The sequence below is a fragment of the Bos indicus x Bos taurus genome, chromosome 22 (assembly GCF_003369695.1).
Source record: "Bos indicus x Bos taurus breed Angus x Brahman F1 hybrid chromosome 22, Bos_hybrid_MaternalHap_v2.0, whole genome shotgun sequence".
Taxonomy (NCBI): Eukaryota; Metazoa; Chordata; class Mammalia; order Artiodactyla; family Bovidae; genus Bos; species Bos indicus x Bos taurus.
The window spans coordinates 42831306-42845350 of NC_040097.1; the positions used below are offsets into that span (position 1 = coordinate 42831306).

The 14045-nt window shown below is 46.4% G+C and overlaps 1 protein-coding gene across 1 annotated transcript in view; it reads left to right on the plus strand.

The window, feature by feature from the left end:
• Window positions 1–12801: 12801 nt before the first annotated feature.
• The window catches only part of LMCD1 (LIM and cysteine rich domains 1), a 57066-nt gene continuing 55822 nt past the window's right edge, over window positions 12802–14045 (plus strand). Inside the window, exon 1 of the mRNA XM_027522516.1 lies at window positions 12802–12962. Within this exon, the coding sequence (XP_027378317.1) occupies window positions 12921–12962 (42 nt within the window). The 5' untranslated portion in view covers window positions 12802–12920. The remainder of the gene's footprint in view (window positions 12963–14045) is intronic.

The following is a 14045-nucleotide window of genomic DNA, read 5'->3' on the forward strand; positions in this document are numbered from 1 at the left end:
CTAGATGCTGCGTGGGACAACAAAGAGCAAAGATTCCACGTGGAATTACAACTAGGACCCAGCACAGTCAAATAAATATTTTTTTAAATGGCTGAGTCACTCTGCTGTACACCTGAAACTATCACAACATTGTTAATCAGCTGTCAGTTCAGTTCAGTCGCTCAGTCATGTCTGACTCTTTGCGACCCCATGAACGGCAGCAGGCCAGGCCTCCCTATCCATCACCAACTGTCGGAGTCTACCCAAACCCACATCCATTGAGTCGGTGATGCCATCCAACCATCTCATCCTCTGTCATCCCCTTCTCCTCCTGCCCTAAATCCTTCCCAGCATCAGGGTCTTCTCAAATGAGTCTGCTCTCCGTATCAGGTGGCCAAAGTATTGGAGTTTCAGCTTCAATATCAGTCCTTCCAATGAACACCCAGGACTGATCTCCTTTAGGATGGACTCGTTGGATCTCCTTGTAGTCCAAGGGACTCTCAAGAGTCGTCTCCAACACCACAGTTCAAAAGCATCAATTCTTCAGCACTCAGCTTTCTTTATAGTCCAACTCTCACATCGATACATGACCACAGGAAAAACCATAGCCTCGACTAGACGGACCTTTGTTGGCAAAGTAATGTCTCTGCTTTTGAATATGCTATCTAGGTTGGTCATAACTTTCCTTCCAAGAAGTAAGCGTCTTTTAATTTCATGGCTGCAATCACCATATGCAGTGATTTTGGAGCCCCCCCAAAAAAAGTCTGACACTGTTTCCCCATCTATTTGCCATGAAGTGATGGGACTGGATGCCATGATCTTCGTTTTCTGAATGTTGAGCTTTAAGCCAACTTTTTCACTCTCCACTTTCACTTTCATCAAGAGGCTTTTGAGTTCCTCTTCACTTTCTGCCATAAGGGTGGTGTCATCTGCATATCTGAGGTTATTGACATTTCTCCCAGCAATCTTGATTCCAGCTTGTGTTTCTTCCAGTCCGGCATTTCTCATAATGTACTCTGCATCTAAGTTAAATAAGCAGGGTGACAATATACAGCCTTGACGTACTCCTTTTCCTATTTGGAACCAGTCTGTTGTTCCATGTCCAGTTCTAACTGTTGCTTCCTGACCTGCATACAGATTTCTCAAGAGGCAGGTCAGGTGGTCTGGTATTTCCATCTCCTTCAGAATTTTCCACAGTTTACTGTGATCCACATAGTCAGCTGTATTCCAATATAAAATAAAAAGTTTTCAAAAAATTTAAAAACAGATTTTATTCTAAACAGTTGTCATTAGATCACGAGGGTTACTTACAATTAGACAACCACCAGTGTTAAGTGTGTGTTGGGGGTCGGGGGCTGAAATGCTTTTTACATCTATGCTAGGGATCGAGATGCTACACTGCAGAGTACTTAAACATGATGAAATTTAGCTTGACATATGGGGAACAGTCCAAGAAATGGTTGCTGGTGCTTTAGTTGTTGTTTTGTAGTTTCTATTCCTACCATCTTTGGAGTTTGATATATGTGGGTCCAATTTAAGACTCTGCAACCTGCTACATGACCTTGGCGAAATTATATAACATCCCTGGGACTCAGTTTGCTCTTCGGTCAAAGGTTGACAAGACCACCACCTCAGGAAAGTGTTGTGAGGATGCTGTGGAATGGCTCAGGGACAGAGTCTGGCAGAGTCTTGTTGATGGGAGCTCAAAAAGGGCACTTGGGTTCCATTATCCTGAGCACCTCCCTTGAAGCTGAGCAGCTCCTCCTTGGGTAGGCCATGGTAAACCCTCCACTGCACCACCTCCAAGTCCAGCCCTCACCCAAAGATCAAAATCATTCTCAGGCTAGGAACTCGGAACTCCAAGTTTGTCTCTTCATCGCATTCAACAGCCATTCTCTGGAGTGAGTCATACCAACACCTCCCTCCCAGTGGGCCTGGCAGAATACAAGTATTTTGCTACCGAGTGGTTACAAATTCCATCCGGGTCAGCGAATTACAGGGATTTCATCTTAGGAAGAGGGCCCAGCTCCGCAAACTGCTCCGGGTTCCCCAGCATCTCCCGAAAAGAACCTGATCTCCAAAAATTCAAGGCTAGAGTCACGTAAATGCAGAGTTCCAAAGAATAGCAAGAAGAGATAAGAAAGCCTTCTTCAGCGATCAATGCAAAGAAATAGAGGAAAACAACAGAATGGGAATGACTAGAGATCTCTTCAAGAAAATTAGAGATACCAAGGACACATTTCATGCAAAGATGAACTCGATAAAGGACAGAAATGGTATGGACCTAACAGAAGCAGAAGATATTAAGAAGAGATGGCAAGAATACACAGAAGAACTGTACAAAAAAGATCTTCACGATACAGATAATCACGATGGTGTGATCACTGACCTAGAGCCAGACATCCTGGAATGTGAAGTCAAGTGGGCCTTAGAAAGCATCACTACGAACAAAGCTAGCGGAGGTGATGGAATTCCAGTTGAGCTATTTTAAATCCTGAAAGATGATGCTGTGAAAGCGCTGCACTCAATATGCCAGCAAATTTGGAAAACTCAGCAGTGGCCACAGGACTGGAAAAGGTCAGTTTTCATTCCAATCCCAAAGAAAGGCAATGCCAAAGAATGCTCGAACTACCGCACAATTGCACTCATCTCACACACTAGTAAAGTAATGCTCAAAATTCTCCAAGCCAGGCTTCAGCAATATGTGAACCGTGAACTTCCTGATGTTCAAGCTGGTTTTAGAAAAGGCAGAGGAACCAGAGATCAAATTGTCAACATCCACTGGATCATGGAAAAAGCAAAGAGAATTCCAGAAAAATACCTATTTCAGCTTTATTGACTATGCCAAAGCCTTTGACTGTGTGGATCACAACAAACTGTGGAAAATTCTGAAAGAGATGGGAATACCAGACCACCTGACCTGCCTCTTGAGAAATTTGTATGCAGGTCAGGAAGCAACAGTTAGAACTGGACATGGAACAACAGACTGGTTCCAAATAGGAAAAGGAGTACATCAAGGCTGTATATTGTCACCCTGCTTATTTAACTTAGATGCAGAGTACATCATGAGAAATGCCGGACTGGAAGAAACACAAGCTGGAATCAAGATTGCCGGAAGAAATGTCAATAACCTCAGATATGCAGATGACACCACCCTTATGGCAGAAAGTGAAGAAGAACTCAAAAGCCTCTTGATGAAAGTGAAAGTGGAGAGTGAAAAAGTTGGCTTAAAGCTCAACATTCAGAAAACGAAGATCATGGCATCCAGTCCCATCACTTCATGGGAAATAGATGGGGAAACAGTGGATCAGTGTCAGACTTTATTTTGGGGGGCTCCAAAATCACTGCAGATGGTGACTGCAGCCATGAAATTAAAAGATGCTTACTCCTTGGAAGGAAAGTTATGACCAACCTAGATAGCATATTCAAAAGCAGAGACATTACTTTGCCAACAAATGTCCGTCTAGTCAAGGCTATGGTTTTTCCTGTGGTCATGTATGGATGTGAGAGTTGGACTGTGAAGAAGGCTGAGCGCCAAAGAATTGATGCTTTTGAACTGTGGTGTTGGAGAAGACTCTTGAGAGTCCCTTGGACTACAAGGAGGTCCAACCAGTCCATTCTGAAGATCAGCCCTGGGATTTCTTTGGAAGGAATGATGCTAAAGCTGAAACTCCAGTACTTTGGCCACCTCATGCGAAGAGTTGACTCATTGGAAAAGACTCTGATGCTGGGAGGGATTGGGGGCAGGAGGAGAAGGGGACGACAGAGGATGAGATGGCTGGATGGCATCACTGACTCAATGGATGTGAGTCTGAATGAACTCCGGGAGTTGGTGATGGACAGGGAGGCCTGGCGTGCTGCGATTCATGGGGTCGCAAAGAGTCAGACACGACTGAGCGACTGAACTAAACTGAACTGAGAGTCACTGTGAGCTGGGCAGGCATGGGAACAAGGCCCCTTTGGAAAGGCAGTGCAGGCCGCAGCCCCGCATCCACGCCTCACGGCCGCCGTCTCCACACACCAGGTACCGGAGGCACAGGGGAGTGACGGACCGCACGAGTCACTGTCACCCGCCAAAGGAGTCCTGCACGCTCAGTCTTCTCCTCAAGACTCAAGAGCGGCCGGGAGACGTTCCCGCGAGAGGGTCGCCAGCTTCCTGTCCTGCTTTCCCAGCTCCTCTCTCTAGGTTTCCCATCCTAATGAACTGCAAGCCTCGGCGCCTTTTAACTCACTCACACGCCAAGAGCCAAAAACACGACGTGAGAAATCGCAGGGCAACGCACATCTCCACAACCAGGGGAGGAGTCCTCCCTAAAGCCCACTTTTGCTCCCGGACGCGTCAGGGTCCTGACTGGAAACACTCGAAGGAGTAACTGAAGAGAGTTTAACGAAAGGGCAACCAACGAATGAGGAAACAGCAGCGGCCTGAACCCACTCGGGAGGGGAGGAGAGATCACTCCCGGGCTAGCGACCGCGGGATTCCGGGACACCCCGCCCCCCCACCCCCGGCCTGAAGGGGCCGAGGGAGACAGCGGCCCTCGGCGACAGGTGGAGGAAAACGACCATCCAACACCCTGGCCCACCGGGAGGAAGCCAGGAGATTAAAGACACCCACCTCAGGTCTCAGCCACTGCCTCCCAGGCCCAGAGCAGGAGGGGTCACCGGGAACATCCAGAACCATCTCTGACGGCCGGGAGTCCTGTGCCTCCGCCATCGTCCGGGCTGAGCCCTCTCTCCAAAGCCAGGCCTCTCCCGAGGGACCCCACTTGGGTGTGGATCCCAACTAGCTCTGAAGCTTGAGCAGCTCACGTTACACAGCAGAGCTTCACTTTCTCATCTGCAGATAGGATTAACAACACCTGCTACCTGGGGGTGGTCTTAAGGCTTATCCACGTGAAATGCAGACTGCACAGAGCAAATCCCGCGCACCTGTTCTCATCTTTCCCGGCTATTCTGACATACGCGCGCATGCACGTGCGCAGAAGTGCACATGCCTGCAGAGAAAGGCACGTGTGCTCAGAGAAAGCCACGTGCGCACCTGGAATCGCACGCACGCGTCCAGAAACGCACGTGGGTGCGAACACACACACACACACACACACACACACACACGCACACGCACACACCGAGGATAGCAGTAAATAGTACACCTACAGAAATTAAATGTGGATATGGTTCAGTCCTCCAGGACGGTAACTAGACACTTGTCCATGGTAAAGGCTGCTTCCCAAAGGACTCACCCAACTCCTGTAACTTAATGCTCCAAGAAGCGCTAAGAACTGAGGGGAGCAGAAGTATTTCTTTTTGAAAAGGGATACCAAACATCTTCACCCCCAAGAAATGGCAGAGAAGTAAATCTTTTAAACAGATCCAAGGATGAGGATGACAGAATGTAGTTTGTCAATACACTGCATGATAAATTACCACAAGCTTAGCAACTTAGAACAATCCTTATTTATCATTCTGCCACGTGGTTGTTGGCAGAATTCACTTCCTTACAGATATCGAACTCGTGGCAGCTCACTTTTTGAAAGCTAGTGGGTCAGAGGTAGAGATTTCCTGACTGCTGGCTCTGCCTGCGAAGGGCTCACCTGATTAGGTCAGGCCCACCCAGGAGACTCTCTCCATTAGAGACCTTAATTCCACCTGTAAAATCGCTTCACTTTGGCCACAAGACTCAGCAGAATCACAGGAGCAGAATCCCACAATCTTTGCCACATTCTGTTGGTTAGAAGGAAGTTACAAGCACCACCCACATTCACGGGGAGGGGACTATACATGGGCCAGGTAACCTGGCAGTAATTTAGAATTCTGCCCAGTACAGACATATATAAATGAATGTAAGGATATGCTTTGTAAGGTAAGAGGAATAAAGATGGTTAACCTCATTTTTGCAGGGACTCAGAGACTCTTAAATATATTACCCAAATCATAAGCTCGCCTCTGTGACGAAGCTGAAACACACAGTGAGATTTTCATATTCTCTCTCCTCCACTTTTCAAACTGGCAAAGAAGGGAAGGCTCTGTTGCACCATTAAGTGGGACACATAGCTGATGTTCAGAGCTTATTGATCACTTGATCCCAGTAAATGATAAATGAGTTGCAAGTGGCCTTGTGCACGATGGCAGCCACATGGCTTTTAGCAGAGCTAGAATCAAATGCAGGGCTCTGGACTCCTGACTCAGTGCTCCTTCACAATGGACAGATCTCATTGTGCCCTTCACTGTCCCTGTCAAAGACAGGCTTGAAGGCAAGAGAATTGCTGGGTCCAGGAATCATGTTTTCTTCTCATCCAAATGATTTGACCTCATAGGCAAAGCCTTTCTTGATCTAGGAGTCCATCCAAAAATCTGGAGAAAATTAGTTATTCTAAAATTAAAGTTACTATAAGAATGGCAGGAAAGAAATAAAAAAATTCAAGTTGTGAACAATCCACATATATATTGTACAAATGATGGGCCAAGCTGATACAATTAAAAGGTATTATGTGGTTCATGGTATGTTTATATCAATTAATACATATTAAAATATACTATGTGGTTCAGGGATTATTGATATCTACCTACTCTTAAGTGTTGGTTGTTTTTAATGAAAACAGTATGCTGAGAACAATCATAACCAAATAGAAGCCGTCACTCATGTATGTATATTAAAACAACTACAACTAAGCCGCGCTTGCAACACAGTAAAAACATCATCTTCCTGAGCCATGATGATTGTGGACTTTCTAAATTGGCATGAAACAAAGAGATCTGGGTTCAGGGTTTTGCTTGGCCTCATTTCTAGCTCTATGATCTTGAGGAAAGCACTCTCCCCTCCCAGCTCACTGCTTGAAACACACGTAGGATAGCAGACACTCAGCTGTGGGTCCCCCGCCCCTCGGCCTTGTTAGTTACCAACTGGATTTCTCTTAGAACCTCCTGGGTGTCCTTCTTGTGAGTTAACTAGTAAATCAGGTACTCGCACGCCCCTGCTTAAAACTCTGTGTAATACTCTGTCATATATGGTAGCCAGAGTCCACACAGAGCTTTTTTTTTTTTTTTTTCCTTTTTAACAGTTACTTTTATTTTTTTTTTAATTTATTTATTTTAATTGGAGGCTAACTACTTTACAATATTGTAGTGGTTTTTGCCATACATTGACATGAATCAGCCATGGGTGTACATGTGTTTCCCATCTTGAACCCCCCTCCCCACACAGAGCTATTAAGCATCTGCTGTGTGACTGACCTCAGCTGAGATGTCCTGTAAGTATAAAACACACACCAGGTTTCAAAGATGTAGCATGAAAAAAAGAATGGAAAACATCTCAATAATATTTTATAGGGGCTTCCCTGATAGCTCAGTTGGTAAAGAATCCACCTGCAATGCAGGAGATTTGATTTCTGGGCCGGGAAGATCCTTTGGAGAAGGGATAGGCTACCCACTCCAGTATTCTAGGGCTTCCCTTGTAGCTCAGCTGGTAAAGAATCCACCTGCAATGTGGGTAGACCTGGGTTAGGTCTTTGGGTTGGGAAGATCCCCTGGAGAAGGGAATGTTTTATAGCATGCACAGATGGATATGATACCACTTCAGATATACTGGGTTAAATAAAATATAAACAGATTACCTTTCTGTAAATGTTTTTAATGTGACTATTAGAAACTTTTAAATAGCATATGTGGCTCACGTTATATCTCAGAGGGAAAGCACTGATCTACAGTTTCTCACTGTCCTCAGAAAAGAATTTAAACTCCTTAGCAGTATCCAAGGTGATTTGGTCCCCCCGGGGTTTCCTCACAAATTCTCCTCGTCCCTCATTATTCTCCAACTGCAGTGGCCCTATGATCCCTCAGACACATCAAGCCCATGCCCACCTTAGGGTCTTTTCATGCATGACATCATCCTTCTGGAATGCTCCTTCCATGGTGCTCTACTCATTGCAATGCTGACTCAAACTCCCTGTTTCTATTTCATCTCACACATCACCTCAGCCAGGCCTTTCTGGACCACCTGATCTCAAGGAGTCACACATTCAGTGACTCACTCCTCATTTCCTCCAAGGCCCTCACCGCCATTCTTAGCTACCTCATATGATGATCTGTCTGTTCCGTGTCAGCCTCCCCCCAGGGGAACAGCAGCTGTGTGAGGGAAGGACGCTTTCTGGTCTCACTCAGTCAGTGTCGCATCTTCAGCTCAGGGCTCCACCAGTTATAGTTCTCAGCTCAGTGTTTGTTGAATGCATGAATGAACAGGGAAAAGAGCAAGAAACTCAGAGACAAAAATTCCACTTAGGACAAACCCAGTGACGTGGAGGATGACACCACCATCTCGCTCTGATTGCTGACTCTTATCCTGTAATCAGTCCTCTACAGTCACTATAGGAGGCAGTGTAATAACTAAAAGGACACAGTCTGGAGCTAAAAGCCCTGAGTTTGAATTTCAACTCTGCTACTTGCTGGAGTGGGACCCTGCATGAAGCCCTTGACTGTCCTAAATCTCTATTTTCTCCCACAGGTATAATTAGAATTATTAAGAAATAATTAGAATCATATCATGGTTGTCTTGAAGATCAAGTAAGATGACAGTTGTCAGTCTAAGAGTTCCAGTGATATTTATCAGACCAAGACATTCTTGAAGGGGAAGCATTCTTTTATTTACGTGGGTGTCCTAAGCACCTAGAACAAGGACTGGTTTAAGGCAGACGCCCCAAAACTACTTGATGGATGAATAAAGTTTCTAAAAATCCCCAGCATCACAAAGCAATGACCTTGGGGAAATCAGATCTTTCCATTGTTCCAACCTGGAAAAGATACCCTATTTTCAGATACCCCATTTTCCTCCAAACAGAAGCAAAAGGATCCTAGCCATGGAGTGAGGCTTAAGATGTAATGGGTCGGCTCCGGCCATATCAGCCTGAAGGTGCCCGATCTCGTCTGATCTCGGAAGATGTAATGGATCCTATTTCCTCCATCTTCCAGAAGAATCCCAATTATAAGAGTCTGTCCAGGTGTCCAGACAAAACTGACTATAGATCCCCTGAAACCTTTGGCTTGAGAGTAGGATTTAAAAAGTCAGAGTCAGCCTCTTCAGCTGGGGACAGAACAAGTTCCAGAGGAGCAGGGAGCAGCTTTCTGCCCATGACAGGTTCTTTACTAGGAAAAAGGAAAAAAAGACAAGGCCAGAGGGCTTCACAGATAAAGAATCCACCTGTCAATGCAGGAGACATAAGAGATAGGAGTTTGATTCCTGAGTCGGGAAGATCCCCTGGTAGAAGGCATGGCAATCCACTCCAGTATTCTTGCCTGGAGAATCCCATGGACAAAGGAACCTGGTGGGCTTTGGTCTATAGGGTTGCAAAGAATCAGACACGACTGAAGCAACTTAGCAGGTACAAAAGACAAGGCCATCCAAGCAGTAGCTTTTGATTCTTACATTCTCAGAAACAGCCACAATATCTGCCTCCTTGATTGAAACTGGGGCCAAGGATAAAAATAAGGAGAGGGGAAGAGGGTCTTATTTGGATTCGTTTTTAAAGCTCATAAAAGTCAAATTTTTCCATGAAATGATAATTTTTCAAGATGGGGCAAGGAGTGTGGCTGGGAAGAGAGTGGGAAATGACTTCACTGGGCAGGCTTCTGCCTAGTTCGCAAAGGATAAAGCTTGCCTTTGTTGTTCTCCTGGCTTCTGTTCCCCGTAGCTCTGAAGTATAAAGGCTTCTGGCAGAACATCCCAGTTTCAACACCATTGTTCCTAGGATTTGCCACTGAAAGGGCTATTCACATGGAAACCTCTCCCAGGCCAGGCTTCCGTTGGCTACCATTTACTTACACCCTGGCTTAATCATGCAGCCCACCTAGGAAGTTTGGACAAACCAGACCAGGGATGGCCCTTCGCCATCTCTCCTAGTCCCACCTTGCCAACTGACTGCTGATTAAAAGCCAGAAGCCAACCTCCATTCATTCCACTGACATGTTCTGAGCATTGCTCGTGTGCTAGGTGTCAGAGCTACAGGTAGGGGCAAGTGAGACAAACATTGACAATAGCAGAAATCCATGAAAGAAGAAAAAGATCATTCTTCATGTTGTAAAAGAGGAGTAATAAATAGAAAGCCCTTTCCAGAATGTGAAAAAGGAGCCACAATTAGGGATCATGGGATCCCAAAATCAGATTTGGGATCACTGAAGATGATGATGTGTTAAGATCCAATTAGAGGGCTTCCCTATTGGCTCAGTGGTAAAGAATTTGCCTGCCAATGCAGAAGATACAAGTTCCATCCCTGATTCGGGAAGATCCTACATGCCAATGAGCAACTAAGCCCATGAGCCACAACTATTGATAGAGCCTGTGCTCTGGAGTCTGGGAGCTGCAACTACAGAATTTCAAGTGCCTTAGAGTCCATACTCCCCAACAAGAGAAGCCACCACAGAGAACAGCCCCCGCTCACCACAACTAGAGAAAAACCCATGCAGCAGTGAAGACCCAGCACAGCCAAAAGAGAAAAAAAAGAAAAAGAAAAGAACCAGTGGAAGGTGTCTTTAAGGAAAGCACCTCCAAGAAGAGAAAAAGCCCTACGTAGTGACCTGCAGCTCCCCATTCCCTTCACATCAGGCCACACCATGCCTGTGAAGCCACTCTGCAGTCTCCTTGCTGCTGCTGCTGCTAAGTCGCTTCAGTCATGTCCGACTCTGTACGACCCCAGAGACGGCAGCCCACCAGGCTCCCCTGTCCCTGGGATTCTCCAGGCAAGAACACTGGAGTGGGTTGCCATTTCCTTCTCCAATGCATGAAAGTGAAAAGTGAAAGTGAAGTCACTCAGTCGTGTCCGACTCCTAGCGACCCCATGGACTGCAGCCCACCAGGCTCCTCCATCCATGGGATTTTCCAGGCAGTCTCCTTACAACCCAGGTTTTAGTCCACTTGAGCCCTGGTTTCCAGCAAAGGGTGACAGGAAGAAAACTTCATGACAAACAGTATTCTGTCTGTGAAAAAAGGTGAAAAGGGACTGTGTTTAATCCTCTGTCTAGGCTAGGATAATGGCTCTAGGAACCCAGGTCTGTGGAACTGGCTTAATATCTGTGGGTTTATAGGCAGACAGCGTGGCACAGTGAGTCCTGGTAGATTTTGACTTATAGGACTTGTGAGATGCTGCAAGAGACTTCATTCCAAGGATATGAGAAAACTTGCTTGTCCAGACCTGCATGACCCAATTAATCTGCAAAAAAAAAATTAATTTCTTAGTTTATGGCTCATTATCCTGAGCACCTTCTACCCAGGTGAAATCTCAGCCTCCCTCTCCCTGGTTAAAGCCTCACTGAGAAGTCCAGCTTTGAAGCACTGACCCTCTCTGATCATATTCCCTCATCTCTTAAATGGGAGTGATCATCATCAACATCATCATGTTATAATAACACTTGTGATAATTATGAGATTGTCATGAGAAAATAGGACTCCAGGAATGCAGATGTATATGTTGGCATTTATAAAATCAGGACAGTGTTCTCTCCCTCCCTGAATCGGGACGATTTACACGGAAGCAAGTTATAAAAGGCAGATGAATATTTTACAAACATTAATTTTAAAGAAATCATGATTCCTTAAAAAACTGGAAATAGAACTGCCTTATGATCCAGCAATCCCACTGCTGGGCATACACACTGAGGAAACCAGAAGGGAAAGAGACACGTGTACCCCAATGTTCATCGCAGCACTGTTTATAATAGCCAGGACATGGAAGCAACCTAGATGCCCATCAGCAGATGAATGGATAAGAAAGCAGTGGTACATATACACAATGGAGTATTACTCAGCCATTAAAAAGAATGCATTTGAATCAGTTCTAATGAGATGGATGAAACTGGAACCTATTATACAGAGTGAAGTAAGCCAGAAAGAAAAACACCAATACAGTATACTAACGCATATATATGGAATTTAGAAAGATGGTAACAATAACCCTGTGTACGAGACAGCAAAAGAGACACTGATGTATAGATCAGTCTTACGGACTCTGTGGGAGAGGGAGAGGGTGGGGAGATTTGGGAGAATAGCATTGAAACATGTATAATATCATGTATGAAACGAGTCGCCAGTCCAGGTTCGATGCACGATACTGGATGCTTGGGGCTGGTGTACTGGGACTACCCAGAGGGAGGGTATGGGGAGGGAGGAGGGAGGAGGGTTCAGGATGGGGAACACAGGTATACCTGTGGCGGATTCATTTCGATATTTGGCAAAACTAATACAATATTGTAAAGTTTAAAAATAAAATAAAATTTAAAAAAATAAAGAAATCACGACTCACTGGAATCTCACCTCCTCTCCGGTGATTGGCAAACTTGCCCAGGTTTGGGAAAAGCTAACCAGCTGAGTCAAGCTGCCGCCTACACCACCTGCCCACCCCCGCTCCCCTCACACCCTCCAGACGACAAGGCAGAAAGGGTGGGCAGGAGAACACAGCTCAGCATTTATTTTTGGACCCAGTTCACTAAAAATACCCCAAGCCTCCCTGTTTGATCACTCTCCCTTTTGACCTGAATGGATCGCAGGGCCCCGGCGGCCCGCCCCACCCTCAACCCGTTGTCCTTTAAAGGAGAAGGGCGTGGGGAAGGATTCCTGCCGCTCAGGGACAGATGTGCGCCACCCGGACAGGCAGGGGCCGCGGCCTCACTGACGTCAGGGAAGCGCTCAATCAGCCGCAGCCTCCCGGCCGGGCCCGAACACCCGAAGGGTCGGGGGGGTACCCGCGAGCTGGGATTGGCTGGCCAAGTGCAAGCGCCCGCGCCGATTGGCTGGCGAGGTTTTAGAGGGAGTCCCGCTCTCCAATTAAAGGGCCCCGCCGCACCCGGCTGCTCACAGAGCTCTCCCTGGGCCAGCGATCTTAGCCATTCAAGCACAGCTGTCCCCACTGCACGCCCTCGCGCCTAAGCCTGAGCAGCCAGGCGCTGTCTGTCCGAAGAGGATGGCAAAGGTGGCCAAGGACCTCAACCCGAGAGTTCAGAAGGTGAGCTGAGATCTGTCTGTACTTGGGCAGATCCTTATTTTCCCATTTCCCTCTCCTGTTTGAAGAGGCTTTCGTAGATGTATGGAGAAAAAAGTTCACTAAATTCCAAGACTTTATAGAAAATAGAATCGTTGGGAATACAGGTTTGAGCTAACAGGCACATACCCCAAATGCTACTCTTAAAAGCCTTTGTGTAAAGTATTTGCAACAGATCTTGGTTCTTTGATGATGCTAATTAAAATTTAAATAAGGTAAAACTTTTTTCTTAAATGTTAACTCTGTGCTTTTGGAGGAGTGGGCAAGGAACCCTACCCTCCTCCTCCAGTGATTGAGGTGAAGGTGGGAAGGGGTGATATTTACTCACAAGGAATCTACCCCTGTGCTCTCATCCCAACATTTTCTGTTTTTCACACACACATACAAAGAAACCAGTTTCTTTAGTTGGTGTTGGCAGTGGCGACAGTTCCAGCACACGGGAACTAATTTCTGTCCCCAGGGTCTTCACTTTTCCCTTTCAAGAAGGGCTGGCTGGGAGCCCAGAAGGTCATGGGTGAATGACTGCCCGAGGGGCCTGCAGCTGTGCCCTTAGCTCCAATCCCTGATGGTTACTTACCTGCAAACCGTGGGGGGCGGGGGCGTGGAGGGGGGAGGTTGTCACAGGCTAGGGGCTAAGAGGACCTGTGAACTGGAAGGAAGCCCAGAGACAGCCTAGACCAGTGAAGAAACTGAGTCTCAGGGTCACAGAGAGTTGGTTCAGGGAGGCAGCGGAGCCTATGGGAAAGCCTTAGGCATGGAAACCCCAGTTGTGCCACTTTCTAGCTGTGCAACTTTCTAGCTGCACCACAATGACCAACCACGTCCATCACCTTTCTGAGCCTCAGTTCCCTTGTCTCCCATAGAGGGATGTTAGGCCCCGCCTCCCTCACAGCAGCAATAATAGCTATGGTACCCCGTAGTGTTCTCTCCCAAAGTAGTTATTTTTAAACTTAAACTCTGATTTCAGGGAAAATCAGAGTTTTGGTCTTTCAAGGCAAAGTCCCCTGTAAACATTTGCTATTACCTGGGCAAGGCGGGATAGAATGA